Here is an 18,608-nt window from a genome sequence, read left to right on the forward strand (position 1 = left end):
CTGAGACTACATAGTGAATTCCAGGTCAGCCTAGGCTAGAGTGAGACCCTATCTCAAAAAATTAAAAAAAAATTATAAAGTAGGCTGGAGAGATGGCTTAGTGGTTAAAGTACTTGCTGGCAAAGCCAAAGGACCCAGGTTCAATTCCCCATTACCCATGTAAAGCCAGATCCATAAGGTGGCACATGTGTCTGGAGTTTATTTGCAATATCCAGAGGCTCTACTGCATCCATTCTATCTGCCTCTTTTTCTTGCTCTCTCAAATATTAAAAATGAATTATAAAGTAGTAATTGTTAAGAGAGCAAAGGTTCATGAAAACCCTGTAACAATTTGACAGAAACACTAACATACAGTCCCAGGAAACCTCTCTGAATGGCAAACTTGACCAGTTCTCTCGTGATTAACACTACTTATGAATAAGAAAGGCAAATGAGGAATGGCTGTGATATGATTAGAAACTGAATCATTTACTGTGGCATACACCAAGTGCTCAGAACCTGATTGCAGGCTGAAGGACAGTCAATTAGTTCCCTGAGGGTCTTCTCTTGACTACAGATTGTAAGGTCCTTAAAGCTCTCGTTGAGAAATGGTTCGACTCCTTGTCTTCATTCCCTCCTTCAATGTACTTAGCCTAATCACCCAATCCCCATTTGTAAAATTTCCTCCCCAGAGTGGGCAAAGATTATTTTACTAGTAAAGGATTAAGCATCAACTAATATAATCATAAATATTGGAGAGATTTTGAAAGTCAGAGATGTCAGATTTTGTGGGCCGGTGGGATGGGCAGAGTGCTGGAGTTTGAAAACTGAAGAGTCAGGAACTTTTTTCAGAATTAGTATTCACTTTGCTTCTTGAAATTTTATCTCTGAGTTGTGAGCTTCAGCCCAATTTGCTTGATCTCCTGGGTTCTCACACCACAGATGACGGGATGGAGGGCTGCAGGGGTAACAGGGTGGAGGCATCAGCAGAGACCTTCTTCTTCAATGAAGATGAAGACCACAAGGATGGTGCTGAAGAGGAGAGCGAGGATGAGGTGGGAGCCTCATGTGCTCGGGGCTTTGGCTGGGGTGCCCTCTGCCTTGAGCCTCAGTGCAGCTCACAGGAGAAGGGTGTAGGAGAGGAAGATGAGGATGACACTTAAATATACTAGCATCTAATACTAGTTGGGCAAAATTTTTCAAAGCATCTTATCAATCTAGAATCTTTGTTAGATACTAGATATTACCCTAAAACTCCCGAGACAATGCAGACTATTATTGCTCTTGGTTGCCCACCAGAACGAGATGGTAAGACCCTATTACTGGAGACGTCGCATATCCTGTTTGCAGGACATGGAGAAATCAATCTGGAACGATGCCAGAAGCTTCCTTCTTGCTAGCCAGCCCTCAGGGTGACAGAAGGGCGGGCTGCTAGGGGAGCATTAAGAAGAGTCTTACTCAATTATGGCCCCTGCATGCAAAATACTATCCATCCAGGCAAGACGTGCCCACTGGTTCACTAGTCTGTTATGGGATAACCATAATGTTATCCCAAAACGAAGTTGCCTGTAAGTCCACAATCAGAAAACTTCCCAAGACCTAGGCCACTTCTCCTGAGATAAAATATTTGATGAATTGCTGAGCTGTATCTTGCACATTATCTTTTGTATTCAACAATTTCTGTCAAATTCCATATAATAACTAACAGGAAAAATTGGTAGCTTTTTGATGGTTTTTTTTTTTTTATTTCACTGGTACTGTACTGTAGCCCAGGCTGACCTAAAACTGATTCCACAGCCCAGGCTGGCAAACTCAGAGTGATCCTCCTACCTCAGCCTCTCAAGTGTTGGGAGTGAAGTCATGTGCCACCACGCCCAGCTTGCTATTGTTTTCTTATTTAGAAATTTGGAAATGAAAACGTATTCAATATCTCACTAAATAATAAGCAATAATGATTACTAAAACTAGACTGAAATTCTGTTTGCTATATATTCATTAGTACATAAACCAGTATGACTAATGAAAACCTTGCTTGTTGAAAATATTAGTATTTCTGAAGGCTTTAATTCAACAAGTTCATAACCAACTATCAATAAGAAGTCTCAAAATAAAAGCAGTAAATAAAAAATAAAAGCAAAGGTAGGTTTTTCAAAACCTTACAAAAGTAAAATTAATTTAAATGAATCACCACAGCTGAAGAGCTCACCATGTACCATTACTTCTAAACCATAGCTTTGAAATTGTTTTATCTTATTAAAACTCCAAATTTGGTCTTGTTTCAAATATTTTAATGTGGGAGAACTTTTGATTCACTTATGAAATTGTACCCAATTTCCATAGGAAAACTGTGTAACAAAGAAGACAGGAGCTTTAAGTATCCCACTGCAGGAAGTAATCTGAGTTGAGATTTTGCTCTAGTCACTAAAGTGTAAACTGAGGAAAGTGATGGGCATGACATGTTAATTGGGGGGAAAATGAGCTATTTATAAGAAGAATGGTCACAGAAGACAGCTTCTCAATCATGGCTTCATGCATCCCTTTCTGCTCTGCCATAGCAGAAAAACACGGCAGGGTGTCTGGGAGTGTGATGGCTTCTTTACACTAGTATAATGAGTGAGCGGCACACGAAATGTAAGCGCAAAGGATGAAAAGATTATGATTCCTAAGATTTGGAATCAACCAGAATTCCATCAGTGGATGAATGGATAATGAAAATGTGGTACATATACATGATGGAATTCTATTCAGCAGTACAGAAAAATGAAATTTTTAAAGAATGGATGAACCTGGAAAGAACTATATTAAGTCAAGTGACCCAAGCTCAGATGCTCAAAAAGACCAAAACCATATGTTTTCTCTGATTTGAAGAGTTTGGCTAATAATAGGTATATAAACAACATATATCTATTATAAGCTAGACTGAATACATACATACACACACACACAAACACACACACACACACACACACACACACACACACACATATATATATATATATTCATTCCATGGGGGAGGCAAATGTGAGTCAATCCTACAAAGCTAGAATAGTAACCAAGAGTGAAGATCAAGAGATGAGTAGGAAGAGGGGTGAGGGAAGGACAAAAGGACACATGTGACGTGTAAGCAAAGTGGGGAGGGAAGAAGGGGAAATGGAAAGGAGAGGGAAGTTCAGGAGAAGAGTGGATATGAGAATCAACTAAAACCATTTTTTTTTGAAAATGCCAGAGTGAATGGTACCTAAATCTCTGAATGCCAACTGAAAAACAAAAAACTAAAAAAGTAGAACAAAAAAGCTTTTTTGCCACCTTTATGAGTGTCAAACAGGCCTAAAGATCTGCAGTGACTGCAACAAGCCACATTCAAATCCAAGATGTTATTGCTAACTACTTTTGTTAGCAAATAATGATAAATTAAGAAATATTGTTATGAAGTAATCTATAGGTCATCTTGAGAGTTTGCCATAATTTGTTCATAATTTTATTATTTTGCTATTCCTTTTCAACCTGATAAAAATAGAGTTAAATTTAAATTTTGTCTTAGAATGTTTTAAAATTTTATTCAGTAGCTGGGCATAGTGGCACACACCTTTAATCCCAGCACTTGTGAAGCAGTGGTAGGAGGCTCGCCATGAGTTTGAGGCCACCCTGAGACTACAGAGTGAATTCCAGGACCCTACCTCGAAAAAGCAATATATATATATATATATATATATATATATATATATATATATATATATATATATATATATATATATATATATATGAATATTATACAAAACTGGCTGGTTTAAATTTTTAAAGAGAGAACATGAGACAAAAGGATACTTTACAAAATAACATACAATAAGAAATAAAAAAGCTGTTCCTTAGACCATGGGATAACTACCTAGATAATATTAAAATAGAATATTTGCTAGTAACTGTAGTATTTCTTGGAACTGGAAACTCTTCCCCTCTAACTACTAGATGCATCTGTCAGATACGTGAGAGAATATTTCAACTGACATTGGAGACTGATAAAGGAATATATTGACCATGATTGAAGGCTGACTCAAGGCACAGCAGTGCCTCTGGTGGGCAAATCTGGGGGTTATACCTTCATCTAGCATATATTCAATACCTGAGATGTGCCACACATCCCAAATATTGGGCAAATGGTACATGAACAAGAAAAACAGATATATGTACATCCTGAAGGGAAACTTAAGACATTAAACAAGGAAAAAATATTAAATTATTTCAAAATAGTGAGATATATAAAAATGACTAGACATATTGATTTTAAATTTTATTATAGAGGCATAGTAACAAAACAGTATAGTCCAGCAGAAAAATAGGCACAGATACCAAAAGAAAGAAGACTCCAAAACAAACCTATACAGATATACCCATCTGATTCCCAACAGAGGTGCTTAAAAGATATATCAGGGGGAAAAAAAAAAGCCTCCTTAATGGATATTTCTGACCAAGCTGTATGTATGCATGTAAAGATTTTTAGCTCTCCATTTCTCACCCTCTACAAAAACTATGTCCAGATGGATCAAAGACCTTAAAGTAAAAATGGAAACTTTGAATCTAATAGCAGAAAATACTTAAATATATAGACACTTCTGCACAGTAAACAATAGACTGAAGAGACAGCTGACCAAATAAGATAAACTCTTTGTCAGCTATTCCTTAAATAGGGTATAGATTTTTCAAAAGAAGACATATAGATGGCTGATGAAAATATTCATTATACTTAGCAATCAGGAAAAAGAAGTTTAAAAGTACCCTGAGAGGCCCTTTCCCCCTCGTCATGATGTCTGTCATCAAGAACAGTGCTGGGAGGGTGTGGGGAAAGAAACATAGTTGGCAGAAATTTAAATTAGTACTACCAGTATGGAAACCAATACAGAGGTCCCTCAGTAAAGCTAAAAATAGAACTGCTATATGATCAAGCTGTACTACTCATGGGAATATACCTTAAAATAGCAAAGTAACCATGCAATAGCAATACCTGCATGATTTTGTGGCAATCTTCCCCAATAGTCCAATTATAGAACCAGCCCATGGACCCATAAACAGATGAATGGATATGTAAAATATATACAATGAAGTATTAATTAATAGAGCATAAATCAGCCACAAAGAAGAAAATAATATTTTCAGGAAAATCCAAGGAGCTTGAAGTCATCATGTTAAGGGGAATAAGTGACAGAAAAACAAGTGTCACAAATTTTTTCTCATCCTCATGATCCATACTTAAAATGATCATGAAAGTATAATGAGAACTAGTGCAGAAAAGAAAGGGGACAAAAGCCTGGTGTGGTGGCACACGCCTTTAACTCCAGCACTTGGGAGGCAGAGATAGGAAGATCACTGTGAATTTGAGGCCATTCTGAGATGACATAATGAATTTCAGGTCAGCCTGGACTAGATTGGGACCCTACTTCAAAAAACCAAAACCAAAAAGGGGGAGAGACCAGAGGAGAGAGTAGAGATGAAAGGGTAATAGAGATGAATGAAATAAAAATAAATTATACACATATATAAAAATTTCATAATGAAACACACTATTCTGTGCAGTTGCTATACAGTAATAAAATAGAAAGAAATGGGATGAAGGGATGGCCTAGCAGTTAAGGTGTTTGCCTGCAAAGCCAAAGGACCCTGGTTTGATTCACCAGGACCTACGTTAGCCAGATGCACAAGGTAGAGCTTGCCTCTGGAGTTCATTTGCAATGGCTGGAGGCCCTGGTGTGCCTTTTCTCTCTCCTATCTCCTCTCTCTCTCTCTCTCTCTCTCTCTCTCTCTCTCTCTCTCTCTCTCTCTTTCTCTGTCTCAAATAAATTTTAAAAAACTTTTAAAAAAGAATTAACATTATAACAAAAGTGTATTACAGTGACTAGGAAAGGTAGGAAAGCTACTTTTACACAATGATTAGGATGTACTTGCTTTGAAGATGGTTTCTGAACTGAGTTTACAGATGATAGAAGATAAAAGAATACAGAGCCTTTATTCCTATCAGATGGAATGGAAAATATAGAGCCTATGCCTAGAATGGGCAGAGGACCAGGCATAATGGACATCCCAGAGAGCTGGTAGAAAACAGCCATGGGGAGGCAAAGCAAGAGCCCAGGTCACTAATCTCTAGTAAGATCTTACAAACTGGACGTGATGGTAAATGCCTTTAATCCCAGCACCTGGGAGGCAGAAGTAGGAGGATTGCCATGAGCTTGAGGCCACCCTGAGACTCCATAGTGAATTCCAGGTCAGCCTGGGCTAGAGTGAAACCTTACCTCAGAAAACAACAACAACAAAAAATCCTATTCCTAGGTATTAATATATTTTGGAATAAGACTCTCTCATCAAAATGCCACATAGAGGGATGAAAAGTCTTCAAAAAAGAAAATATTATTTATTCAATAATTGAAAAAGTACTTACTATATGACAGCCACAATGCTACGCAGGATATCCATCTTTCCTGAAGAAAGGAATGGAAATGTGTGGATAATTGGTGAATCCTAGATCAAACCCATCTAAGTGTGATGTAAATTCTATCTATATACTCTGGTAACTGAAATCTCCATGTTGAGCTTAGGTATAGTGCTAATATGCCCAGTTGCTTACTTGTCCCTCTTCTCTTGGTTACTTAATTTTTACTTCAAATGTACAGTCATGGGAAGGATTTTGGTATGGTAACGAAGTTCAGCATCTTAAGATGTTGTTCAAGTATGCTATTCCGGACTAGCTCCTGAGTTAATGGAAAAATTTCAAAAACTTGAAAATTTCCCAAAATTTCAATTTCTCCCCCTAAAAACCTTGGCATCATTTTCATCATTTTTTACTCCTTATCCTCTGCATTTGGACTCATTGATAATCTTGTGACCCATAACTTCACTTTTCAGTCACCTTGGTCCAAGACATCACTTTCAATGTGGATTACTGCAATAAAGTCCTCCTTGGTCTCCCCAGTCTTATTCATAGAACTCCTGTCCTCTTGAAATCATTTTGTCATTCCTATCCTATAAGTTAAATGTGAGATTCACTCAGAATCTAATGACTGAGTACATAGGTATTAATTACATTTTTAATGACTAATGAGGAGTCATGTTCAAACAGAGGATGAAGAATATATTTGTGGAGGAGAATGTTGATAAGCAACGTGATAGAAGTTATGAAGGTTTAAGTTTACTTTGAAGTTAGCAGTGGGGCTGGAGAGATGGATTACCAGTTAAAACATATGCCTGTGAAGCCTAAGGACCCAGGTTTGATTCCCCGGTAACCATGTAAGCCAGATGCACATGGTGGTACATGCATCTGGACTTCATTTGCAGTGGCTGGAGGCCCTGGCATGCCAACTCTCTCTATATATCTCTCTCCCTCTTTCTCTATGCACCTCTTTCTCTTTCTCTCTCAAATAAATAAATAAAATATTCTTTACAAAATGAAGTTAGCAGCATAGCTGTTATATTGTGTCTTCTGTAACACTCAGATGAAAGCAATGATAAAATATATTTAGACTTTCACAATACCCTTTTTTTGTTTTTGTTTTTGCTTTGGTTTTGGTTTTGGTTTTGGTTTTGGTTTTGGTTTTGGTTTTGGTTTTGGTTTTGGTTTTTCTATGTAGGGTCTCACACTAGCCCAAGCTTTCCTGGAATTCTCTATGTAGTCTCGGGCTACCCTGGAGCTCACAGTGATTCTCTTACCTCTACCTCCCAAGTGCTGGGATTAAAGGCATGTGCCACCATGCCTGGCCACAATCCCTTTTTAAAATAAAAGTTCTTCTTTGACTCATGTCTCTCAGAACTGGGGCTTAAGAAGTTTAATAATCCCCTGCTTGATTTCCTGGGTTCGTACTCCATAAACAATGGGGTTGAGGGCTGGTGGGATGAGATGGTGCAGAACATTGAGAAGAATAGGTACCTCGGAGGGTATCTTCTTTCCTGCCTTGTTTGTGAAGATGAAGACCAGTAGTAGTGTATAGAAGAAAAGTATAAGGATGAGATGTGAACCGCAGGTACTCAAGGCCTTGGTGACTGTACCTCCCGACCGCTGACACATAGCAACCCTCAGGATAAAGCAGTAAGACAGCAAGATGAGGACCAGATCAGAGCCCAGTAGGCACCAAACACTCACAAATTGATAGAGCTTATTTATGTGGATATTGTCACATGAGAGCCTCGCTACAGAAATGTTGGCACATATACAGTTCTCTACCACATTGCTGGCACAATAGTTGAGTCTAGCAGCCAGGACTGGAGTGGGCACTGTGGCTATCAGATTTCGAAAGACAATGAAGATGGCTGCATTAATGATGAACTGTTCTGTGATGATGGATGGATAACGCAGTGGATGACAGATGGCCACATAGCGATCATAGGCCATGACCAGAAATGTGGAAGACTCCATGGGAAGGAAGGTATTCATGATGAACATCTGCAGGAAGCATCCCACAAAGCTGATGGGCTTCATGTCGAACCAGAAGATGAGCAGGACCTGCCAGAATTGTTATTCTCATAGATCTCATATATTCATTATCAGCTTAGAATACTTGACCTTAAGGAAATCATTAGGTAGATGATAAAAATAAAACCATTCATAATCCAATTATCTCCACAGTGGAGCAGTATACTATTTCAAATACTCCATGTCCATCTCAATCTGCAAAGTCCACATTATAGCTTTCTCTACATCTAGAGACTAGCCTTTGATTTAAAGTGTTTACTTGTAATCTGTCCTCAGCCAAGCTCTGTAGCTTTACCCAAACTCCAGTGGGCACATCTGGCCATCACATGATGTCTGTGTCACAGAAGGATCAAAGGTAATAAGGACAATATATATGAGGGAGCTCTCTAACCCTTTCATACACATAAAAAAATTTTCCAATGTGCTTCCTATCTCAGAATATGACATAAACTTACATCCTATTACATTTTAGATAGTAAATTCTAGAAACCTTGGTTGTAAGAGTAGGAGAATTTATAATCAAATCGCATCTTCTAGAAGTGAGAGGAAATTTAGAAGTTGAACTATCACTAACTCACATTGTGAGAAGGCCTATCAGTTGGGAATTAATAAAAAACTTAAGAAGTTATGGACGTTAAGAATGAGAAGGGACATAACTGGGAGCTGTTAGATATCTGACATGATGGCTGAGTAATACATTGAGTGCTTTCCTTCAGCAAAAGAGCAAATTGCAGAACCAAAGCCAAGTACAGTCTAAAGATGACAGCAGGATGTCTGGAAGAGCTCAGAGAGGGACTGACCTTGGGGATGACTGTGAGGCAGAGGATGACGTCAAGCACAGAGAGGATGGCAAGCAGGTAGTACATGGGCTCATGCAGAGATGCCTCCCTCAAAATGGTGAGCAACAGCACAATGTTGGCCCCCACTGCCAAAACCAGGAGAGGAGCCAGGGCGATGGAGAGCCAGTGCTGCGTGTCTTGCATTCCTGGAAAGCAGATCATCAGGAATTCGGTCACCTGAGTCCCTGTGGTGTTGGGAAATAATGCCATGACTGGACAGTGAGGTCAGAAATCACTGAAAAGAAACAACAAGAATTCAAATGTTTATATGTTTCATTAATAGCATCCTAACTGATCTTTATCCACCATCATCTTGAATAATAGTTGATCTAAAATTTAGAGTGGATCATATACTTTTCTGCTAAAAACAATGTCCTTTAACATTCATCACTCTAGAAAAAGAATGAGTCCCTAATCATAAGCAGACTTGATAGTTCTCTCATACACACTCAGGTCCAGACACCTTCAGGATATGCTTTGTCATATATTAAAAAAAAAAAAGCCTGTTATCCCATTCTTATTTGTATCAAAAGCTACACTTCTTGAAAATGTTTTCTTGTAATCACTTTAAATACCTCTCCTTCCTAATCCTTAAATGCCCAAGCATGTTTCTGGTAAAGTATTAATCAAACTATTTAATCAATCAATCAAAATTTATGTTCTCTATTTGTTTTCCAAAGAGTTGTGAATGGAATTTTATCTTTTTATTTCAGCACATAAAATTCCACTAGGCACCTAGTGGAATGATAGTCATTCAATAAGTATGCCAGTCTCATAGAGTCCTGAAAAAAATCATAATGCCTTTGATAATTATTCTATGTTATTTAGCATCTCTATTGTCTGCACTACTAAAAACCACCTAAACTTTTGTTTATCACTGACAAAAGTTTGAATGAAATAGAAGGTAAAAGATAATTTAATGATGATAAAAATATAAAACTGTAAAAAATAAATATTAATGATATAAATGCAACCTTTTTTACTATTTATTTTGTAGCTACCAAAATTAACCTCTGAATATCTAGAAAAAAAGAACAAATATAGTAAGCAAGCCTTCTAATAAAAGAAATAACTGAAGGGGCTACGGGATATAGCTCAGGGGCTAAAGGTACTTGCTTGCAGAGTCTGCTAGCCTGGGTTCAATTCCCCAGCTCCCACCCACATAAAGCTGGATAGCATTTGTTTCTGCATCAAGAGACACTGGCATGCCCATGCATGCACACACACACACACACATGCATTCATGCACACATGCAGGCACATGCGCTCACAAATGAAGAAAAAAACTGGAGAAATACCTGAACCTTGCCAGCACCTAGTACCACCCAGGTTGAAGCACCATTTCCCTATGAGCACCTCCTTAACCATCCAGAAACTGATAAGTGAAGAAGATACTAGGCTGGGTTATGATCTCCTCTGATGCACAGGGAAAATTACTGGGTTAGAGGTCTGCAGTGTGGAGTTTATAGGATGCAGAAAAAAAAAGCCCTACTCAAGATTTGAAGATGTTTACTTTGTCTTGAATATATACAATGGATACCCATCATGATTTTCTCATCAGGCTCTTCCAAACCTCAGATAAACTGGCTGCTTCTCCCATTATTTTCAGTTATATAAAAACAGTTGCCAGGCATGATAGTGGAGCACTCCATTAATCCCAGTGCTCAGGAGGCAGAGGTAAGAGAACTGCTGTGAGTTCAAGGCCACTCTGAGACTACATAGTGAATTCCAGATCAGCCTAAGCTAGAGTAAGACCCTACCTAGAAAAACAAAAAGCAAACAAACAAACAAAAAGTTCTGGCCAATCTCTGGCCTTCCAACTTGAAAGGTTTCTTCTTACCACTGATTCTTTTGGGAATTCTATATGTTCCTTTTCAGTAGTCTTAGTTCTCTGCATGAATCTGTACTTTTTAGCCACCTCTGCAATGAAGTTGGATAAGACATCTGTCTTTTTCTCTTACTGACAATTGGTAAGGATACAGAGACACCATGCCTTATGAGCTCAACTCAACTTCCCCTAGCCTGTTCAGATTCTTATGATATAAATGAACCTCAGGGTCTTCATATACTAACTAATAGCTACAGAAATCAATAACATCCTTTGAAATAAGCATCAAGTCAAAGAACAAACTTTGAGTGTCACTCATACTTGCTTTTCTAGAGTACAGTTCCTAAAAATACTTACAAAGTCTTCTTCAGATAGCAGATTTAACTGTTCCTTGGTTTGGGGCAATGTGTGGCTGTTCAAGTTATCCCTGGCCCTGTGACTGTGGCTTTGACACATGAATGCCTTTATTAAAATGTAATTTCTTTAATAGTCATTCTCCAGTGGCAGGAAAGTAGACATTGGTTTGGAAATGTTCCCATGGGCTCCTACATCCTTGTAGACACATAGGTATAGCCAATGTAGAAAGGCAGACTTCTGATTTCAAACTCCATATATGGTCTCCCTAGAGGTGACTGAGGATTACATAACCTGACATGTATTAGTTTCACTTGGAAGGAATAGCACTTAGGGACATAAAGGATATGCCCTTTAAAAGAAAAAGAATATCAAACCAGGCATGGTGGAGCACACCTTTAATCTCAGCACTCAAGAGGCAGAGGTCATAGCATCACCGAGAGTTCAAAGCCACTCTGAGAATACATAGTGAATTCCAGGTCAGCCTGGGCTAGAGTGAGACCCTATCCAAAAAAAGAAAAAAGAAAAAGAAAGAAAGAAAAAGAAAAGAAAAATATATCTTCTTAGTTCAATTTTGGTAGGGAATATGAATCTAGAAATTAACTTATGTCCATATGAAGAAGACTGAAACAAGATCCCTACCTATCACCTTATACAAAAAAAATCAACTTTAGATGAATCAAAGACCTTAATGAATGACCTGAAACTAAAAAAAAATTCTAGATAAGACACTTTAAAATATAGACATAAGCAAATGCTTTCTGAAAAGTATATAAATATGACAGGAAATGTTTGCAAGAATTAAAATTAATTGCAGAAAAATGGATGGACCTGGAAAGGATTATACTAAGTGAGGTAACCCAGGCTCAGAAAGCCAAGTGCCACATGTTCTCCCTCATATGTGGATACTAGCTACAGATGATTGGGCTTCTGCATGAGAAGAAAAATACTTAGTAGCAGAGGCCAGTAAGTTAAAACGGAGATATAAAGGGAAGAGAAAGGAAGGGAAGAGGGTACTTAATAGATTGGTATTGTATATATGTAAGTACAATGATTGAGATGGGGAGGTAATATGATGAAGAATGGAAATTCAAAGGGGAAAGGGCGAGAGGGAGGTATTACCTTGGTATATTTTTTATAATTATGGAAAATGTTAATAAAAATTGTGAAAATTTTAAAAAAAGAATTAAAATTAAAAACTTGCCCTGATTCCCTGCTCTGGAGGATGCATACCCAGAGTGAGTAGGCCAGAGCTCCTGGTTCCTCTCTGACCTCCCAGTTCTCTGGTCCTGGTAGCCCGGCTGCTAGCTTAGGGTTGCCTGGACCCTGCTGGCATTCTTCTGAAGCAGGGCTTTTATTCTGCCTTCCAGATTGACCTGCCCCTGAGTCCCCAGCTCCTGGACCCCCTGCTCTAGAGGGTGCACACGGGGAATGAGTGGGCCAGAGCTCCTGGTTCCTTCCCCACCTCCAAGTTCCCTGGTTTTGGTCCCACTGCTGCTGTATGGGTCTGCCTGGTCCCTGCATATGTGAAGCAAAGGCAGGCCTTTTGCTCTGGCTTCCTCCTGAATGACTGGCCCCTGGGTCACAAAATCCCTGTTCTTCTGATCCAGAGGGTGTACCATCTACTGTGAGCTGGCCTCTATCCCCTGTCTCTCCACCTATCAAAACTAAACTCAGACCAGATTAATCTCTAAACAAACCTGTTACATATTCATTGGGATTGAAATGTTAATCAAATACCTCCCCAAAATAAAAATTCCAGGACTGGATGGCTTCTTGGCCAAATTCTATCAAACCTTCATTGAAGAACTAAAACCAATTTTTCTGAAATTGTTTCACATAGTCAGAGAATAGGAAATCCTCCCCAACTCCTTTTATGAAGTTAGAATCACCCTAATGCTAAAATAAGACAGAGATCCAACAAGAAAAGAAAACTACAGGTCTATATACCTGACAAACTTAGAGACAAATATCCTGAACAAAACCTTGCAAACTGAATTGAACAATAACTCAAAACCATTATCAACTTTGATCAAGCAGGATTCATCCCAGGGATAGTTTAACATATAGAAATTGGTCAACATAGTACACCACATAAATAAACCTATTCAGAAAAAAATCATAAGATCATTTAAATAACGTAATGAAGGCCTTTCACAAAAGACAGCATCACATCATGATCAAACCACTGGAGAGAATGGGCATGGACATTTTATATCTCAACACAATAAAAGCTATATATATATAAACACCTAAAATCCAAATGATACTTTATGGGGAAAGGCTCAAGGAGTTCCTATTGAGATTGGGAACAAGACAGGGGTACCCACCCTCACCTCTGTTCTTCAACATAGTACTAGAAGTCCTAGCTCAAGCAATAAGATAGGAGGAAGAAAAAAGAGATATAAATTGGGAAGGAAGAAGTCAAGTCAGTCCTAATTGCAGATGACATGATCCTATCCATAAGTGACCTGTAAGTCTGCATCTCAAAACTTCTAAAGGTGGGCTGGAGAGATGGCATAGCGGTTAAGCGCTTGCCTGTGAAGCCTAAGGACCCCAGTTCAAGGCTTGGTTCCCCAGGTCCCACGTTAGCCAGATGCACAAGGGGGCGCACGCGTCTGGAGTTCGTTTGCAGAGGCTGGAAGCCCTGGCGCGCCCATTCTCTCTCTCTCCCTCTATCTGTCTTTCTCTCTGTGTCTGTCGCTCTCAAATAAATAAATTAAAAAAAAAAAAACTTCTAAAAGTGATTCATTACTTCAGCAAAGTGGCAGGATACAAAATCCACACACAAAATCATTAGTCTTTCTATATGCAAAGGACAAACATGCAGAGAAGGAAGTCAATGAGACTGTTCCATTTTCAATATCCACAAAAATATCAGATAGATTGGGGTAACACTAACCAAGGATATGAAATATGTATATAATGAAAACATAAAAACACTCAAGAAAGAAACCGAGGACTTGAGAAGATGGAAAAACTTCCCATGCTACCAGATAGGTAGAATTAATATTGTGAAAATGGCAATTCTACCAAAAGCAATATACAGATTTAATGTGATAACAACACAAATCCTAGCATCATTCCTCAAAGAGATAGAAAAAATGATCTCAGAGCTCATATGGAATGGCAGCAGGCTTGGATATCTAAACATATCCTCACCAAAGCAAACACCTCTGGAGGTATCACCACACCCATTTCAAGCCAGATGAACATTCACTTGCAGAGGCAAGAGACCCTGACAATCATGTTGAACACACACACGCGCGCATGTGTGCACACGCACGCGTACACACACACACACACACACACACACACCACAAATTTTAAGGTCAGTCTCAAGGATAAGTAGATTTAGATTCTGTGATATATAAGGTGGCATCGAGCTAGGAGTTATATAAGGTCTTTGGTAAGGTGTTTTTCAAAACCCATTTAAAAACTTGACTCTTTCCTTAAGAAGTGTTCAGAGAAAGTAAGAAACAAGATGTGATGTTTTATTCACTTTTATTTGACCAAAAAAACAGAACAGAAAAGGCATTGTATCTTCAGCTCTGAAGCATATAGAGCCTAATAGATGAATAGTCTCCCTTCACCAGAATCACAGCACCTTACAGCCCCATATCAGCAGAAGACATACATGTCCTCGTGATTAAAGGTGCAGTAGGTAAAGGAAATCATAGACTAGATGAAGATTAAACTGAGGGTTTTAGGGTAGATATAGTTTGTAAATGAAAAGAGTATTGTTGGATTTTTCTAAAAGGATACTTAAACATAGACAAAGCAAAAATATCAGTGAGTAAAGGCATAATCACAGTAAAAAAATGAATTAACTGGAAGGAGAAGTGAATAGACAAGTGTTTGAAATGTTTTTTTTTTTTTTTTTAATTTTAGTTTGGTTAAGATCAGACATGGAAGTTGAGAAGCAAAGAGGATCAAATCAATTTTGACGAAAGACAAAGTCATGAAAATGTTAAATTCATTCATAAGTCCTCTAGGAATAGTGAAGTCATCCTAAATCAGCTGTGCTTAAACCATTCTCAAATGATTCTTAAGAAACAATCTATACAAATAATACACAGCTCTCAATTACTGTCCCAAAGGGACTTGGCTTCTAATGTAAGTTCATCACAGGAAATATCAATCAATATCTGTTCCCCACCATTTACCACCCATGAACAGGCTGAAAACTGTGGAGAGTGGAACTCACTATACCTGTTCATAAACTCACTAACTCAGATGACGGGTGCCGTGAGAAAGCTACACTGGTCCAGGACAAGATGTGAGAGCTGATTTGCAGGGAGGAATGTAGAGAGTGAAAGAAAATTTAACTACACGTCTTAGGTGACTATAACAGGGTGGGTGCAGATGGTGGCCTAAAATCTCATGGAAGAGTCAGGTAGGATGGTGTGACATCGAATTGTTGACATAGAATGTCAAAAGGGGAAAAAATAACCACCAACCAAAACCATGAATTATGTTAAATCCTACAAAATCATAGGAAATTAATACTCTACAGAAGAGATTAAATAAAACTGTTAGTAAGATCTGCTAGGCTTAGACCGTTCAGTACATGGCACATACCATGTAGAGCAAAGTTCTGTAGCCAGTTCTCTGCCTCGACAAGAGCCCATTCATAGTACTAAAGTGGATTGAGCTATATCAGGGGATAATCGAAAGATCTAATGCATAAGTATTGATTAACAAATTTCAGAAATTAAGAATTGTTTAAAATATTAGACTTGTATCTAGCCTGTATTTGACAGATGGTATCCTTCAAAGCTCCTGAAGTCATGGCTTGTCAAGACCCTCTTTTTTTAATAAATATTATTTATTTATTTATTTGACAGAGAACGAGAGAGAGAGAGAGAGATGGAGAGGGAGAGAGAGGGAGAGAATGGACACACCATGGCCTCCAGCCACTGCAGACGAACTCCAGACACATGCGCCCCCTTGTGCATCTGGCTAACCTGGGTCCTGGAGAATCAAACCTGGGTCCTTTGGCTTTGCACGAAAACACCTTAACTGCTAAGCCATCCCTCCAGCCCAAGACCCTCTTGCATAGATGAAGTAGGGGGAACTTCCAGACAACTCCAAAATGCAGGAAACTAAGGTTCCACTAACAGCAGTAAGAAACGGGAGCCAAGCTGAATCTAGTGAGCCCATTTCCACTCTCTTATTCTTTTCATAGTATTTATGTCTGACTTTACTATGGCATAGAACTGAGTTTCTATTGTTATGATGATCCCATATCAGGTCTTACTTTAATATAATTATGTAACAATTGAAAGTTACACATATACACTAAAAATTTTAAGGAATTTAAAGATACACAGAAGCCTTAAAAATATAGTGCTGGCAATCATTCAAATTAGGCATGCTGTATTTTAGCCCATGCTTATAAAATGCATGTGCCTGTTACCCAACTCATCAAAAATGCTATAGAAAATTATTTAACTGTAAACTATGTAGCTTTATTTCCTTTGGGTTAATGTCATATCAATGTTGACTTTGCTGGGAAACAAAAAGTAAATAAAACAAGAGCCAAGGCTGAATATCCATCCAATGATCAACATCAAGGGAATCAAATTCAAGCTTATTAACAGACTAAGTATTTCAGTGTCCTTTGCATGTGAAAGTGGGTCCCTCGGTCTCAACTATCCTTCTTACAACTTTCTCAGCAGGTTCCGGATTCCCTGCTTGAGCTCCTTGGTTCTCACCCCATAAACAATGGGGTTCAGAGCTGGGGGAATGAGGTGGTGCAGGATGTTGAGCAGGATGGGGACATCCGGGGGAACCCTCTCTCTGGCCATGTTAGTGATGACCAGCACCAGGAGGACCGTGCTGAAGAAGAGGATGAGGATGAAGTGGGAACCACACGTGCTCAGGGCCTTGGCCACAGCTCCCTCTGCCTTGATTCTCAGCACAGTTTTCAGGATTAAAGAATAAGAAAGAATAATAAGAATGAGGTCAGAACCCAATAAGGTCCAGCCTATGACAAACTGGTAGAGTTTATTGAAGGTGATGTCATCGCAAGAGAGTTTGGACACAGACAGGTTAGTGCAGATGCAGTTCTTGATAATCCTCTCACAGTATCTCAGCTGAGAAGAAAGTATGGGGATAGGCATAGTAACAAGTCCATTCCGTGCTATAACAAAGGCGGCAGCACTCACCACAAACTGGTCAGTAATGATGGAGGGGTACCGCAGAGGCTTGCAGATGGCCACATAGCGGTCATAGGCCATGACCATGAAGGTGCAGGACTCCATGGTCAGGAAACAGTTCATGATGAACATCTGGAGGAAGCAGGCGGGGAAGCTGATGGTCCTGTGGTCAAACCAGAAGATGGCCAGGACCTTGGGGATGACGGTGAGGCAGAGGACAATGTCCAGCAGGGAGAGGAGGCTGAGCAGGTAGTACATGGGCTCGTGCAGAGAGGCCTCCAGCCGGATGGTGACGAGGAGGGTGATGTTGGCTCCCACGGCCAGGAGGAAGAGGAAGCTGAGGGGCAGGGACAGCCAGTGCTGCCAACTCTGGTAGTTAGGGAAACAGATGAGGAAGAATTCAGAGACTAGAAGTGAGGAACTGTTGATTTTAGCCTCCATCTCCTGCCTTCTAATCAGGACCAACACTTCAGAAAACCTTGAGGCATAGAATAGAGAAAGAGAAATCTATTTACACAGCATGAATACCCTTGGGTAAGTGGCTCGTTTTCAACAAAAATATCTATTGAAGAATAGCAAATATTTATATGCTAAAATATATCTAAGCATCTGATTATGTTCTAAGTCCTTATCTTTATGAACTTTTCCTATTAGATGGCTTCTGGCAGAGTTGATACAAAGGCTTTATTTCCTAGTTTATCTCGGATAATTCATGTCAATTTTGTTTTCCACTTGTCTGTGCATGACTTGGATAAGTTATGTGGTCACCCACCTTAAGAGAGAATGCCACTGCTATTCCAGTTCCGCAGATGAAGAGACAAATGCATAGGTAAATAAAGCCACTTGATTCAAACCACAGTGGTGAAGCCGTGAAGCCTAAAACTTTTACCACTTCCTTTTCCTACCACTAGAAATTCCTGTGAATTCACAAGAAGTCACAAAGGCAGATGAAATAATTTCCCCTGGTTTCCTGGTCTAGTAAATGATAACCTATT

General features: G+C 39.0%; 2 protein-coding genes across 2 annotated transcripts; both read right to left on the bottom strand.

The window, feature by feature from the left end:
• Window positions 1–7,765: 7,765 nt before the first annotated feature.
• On the bottom strand, window positions 7,766–9,480 carry LOC101607597 (olfactory receptor 56A4-like). Its single transcript, XM_004650719.2, has 2 exons — window positions 9,232–9,480; window positions 7,766–8,461 (listed from the first exon to the last, which is right to left on the bottom strand). Exons 1-2 carry the CDS (start codon window positions 9,478–9,480, stop codon window positions 7,766–7,768), a joined length of 945 nt encoding a protein of 314 aa, XP_004650776.2.
• Window positions 9,481–17,115: 7,635 nt separating this feature from the next.
• LOC101593947 (olfactory receptor 56A4) lies at window positions 17,116–18,066 on the bottom strand. Its single transcript, XM_004650947.3, has one exon. It carries the CDS (start codon window positions 18,052–18,054, stop codon window positions 17,116–17,118), a length of 939 nt encoding a protein of 312 aa, XP_004651004.2. The 5' UTR covers window positions 18,055–18,066.
• Window positions 18,067–18,608: the final 542 nt, after the last annotated feature.

The sequence above is a fragment of the Jaculus jaculus genome, chromosome 3 (genome assembly GCF_020740685.1).
Source record: "Jaculus jaculus isolate mJacJac1 chromosome 3, mJacJac1.mat.Y.cur, whole genome shotgun sequence".
In the NCBI taxonomy this organism is placed as follows: Eukaryota; Metazoa; Chordata; class Mammalia; order Rodentia; family Dipodidae; genus Jaculus; species Jaculus jaculus.

What these genes read in the sequence shown, in the direction of transcription:
- LOC101607597 (XM_004650719.2), bottom strand. Translation starts at nt 9,480, where the DNA reads ATGGCATTATTTCCCAACACCACAGGGACTCAGGTGACCGAATTCCTG. An exon ending in GCCTCACAGTCATCCCCAAG is followed by an intron (nt 8,462 to 9,231) that starts GTCAGTCCCTCT and finishes CAATTCTGGCAG; the next exon opens with GTCCTGCTCATCTTCTGGTT.
- LOC101593947 (XM_004650947.3), bottom strand. Translation starts at nt 18,054, where the DNA reads ATGGAGGCTAAAATCAACAGTTCCTCACTTCTAGTCTCTGAATTCTTC.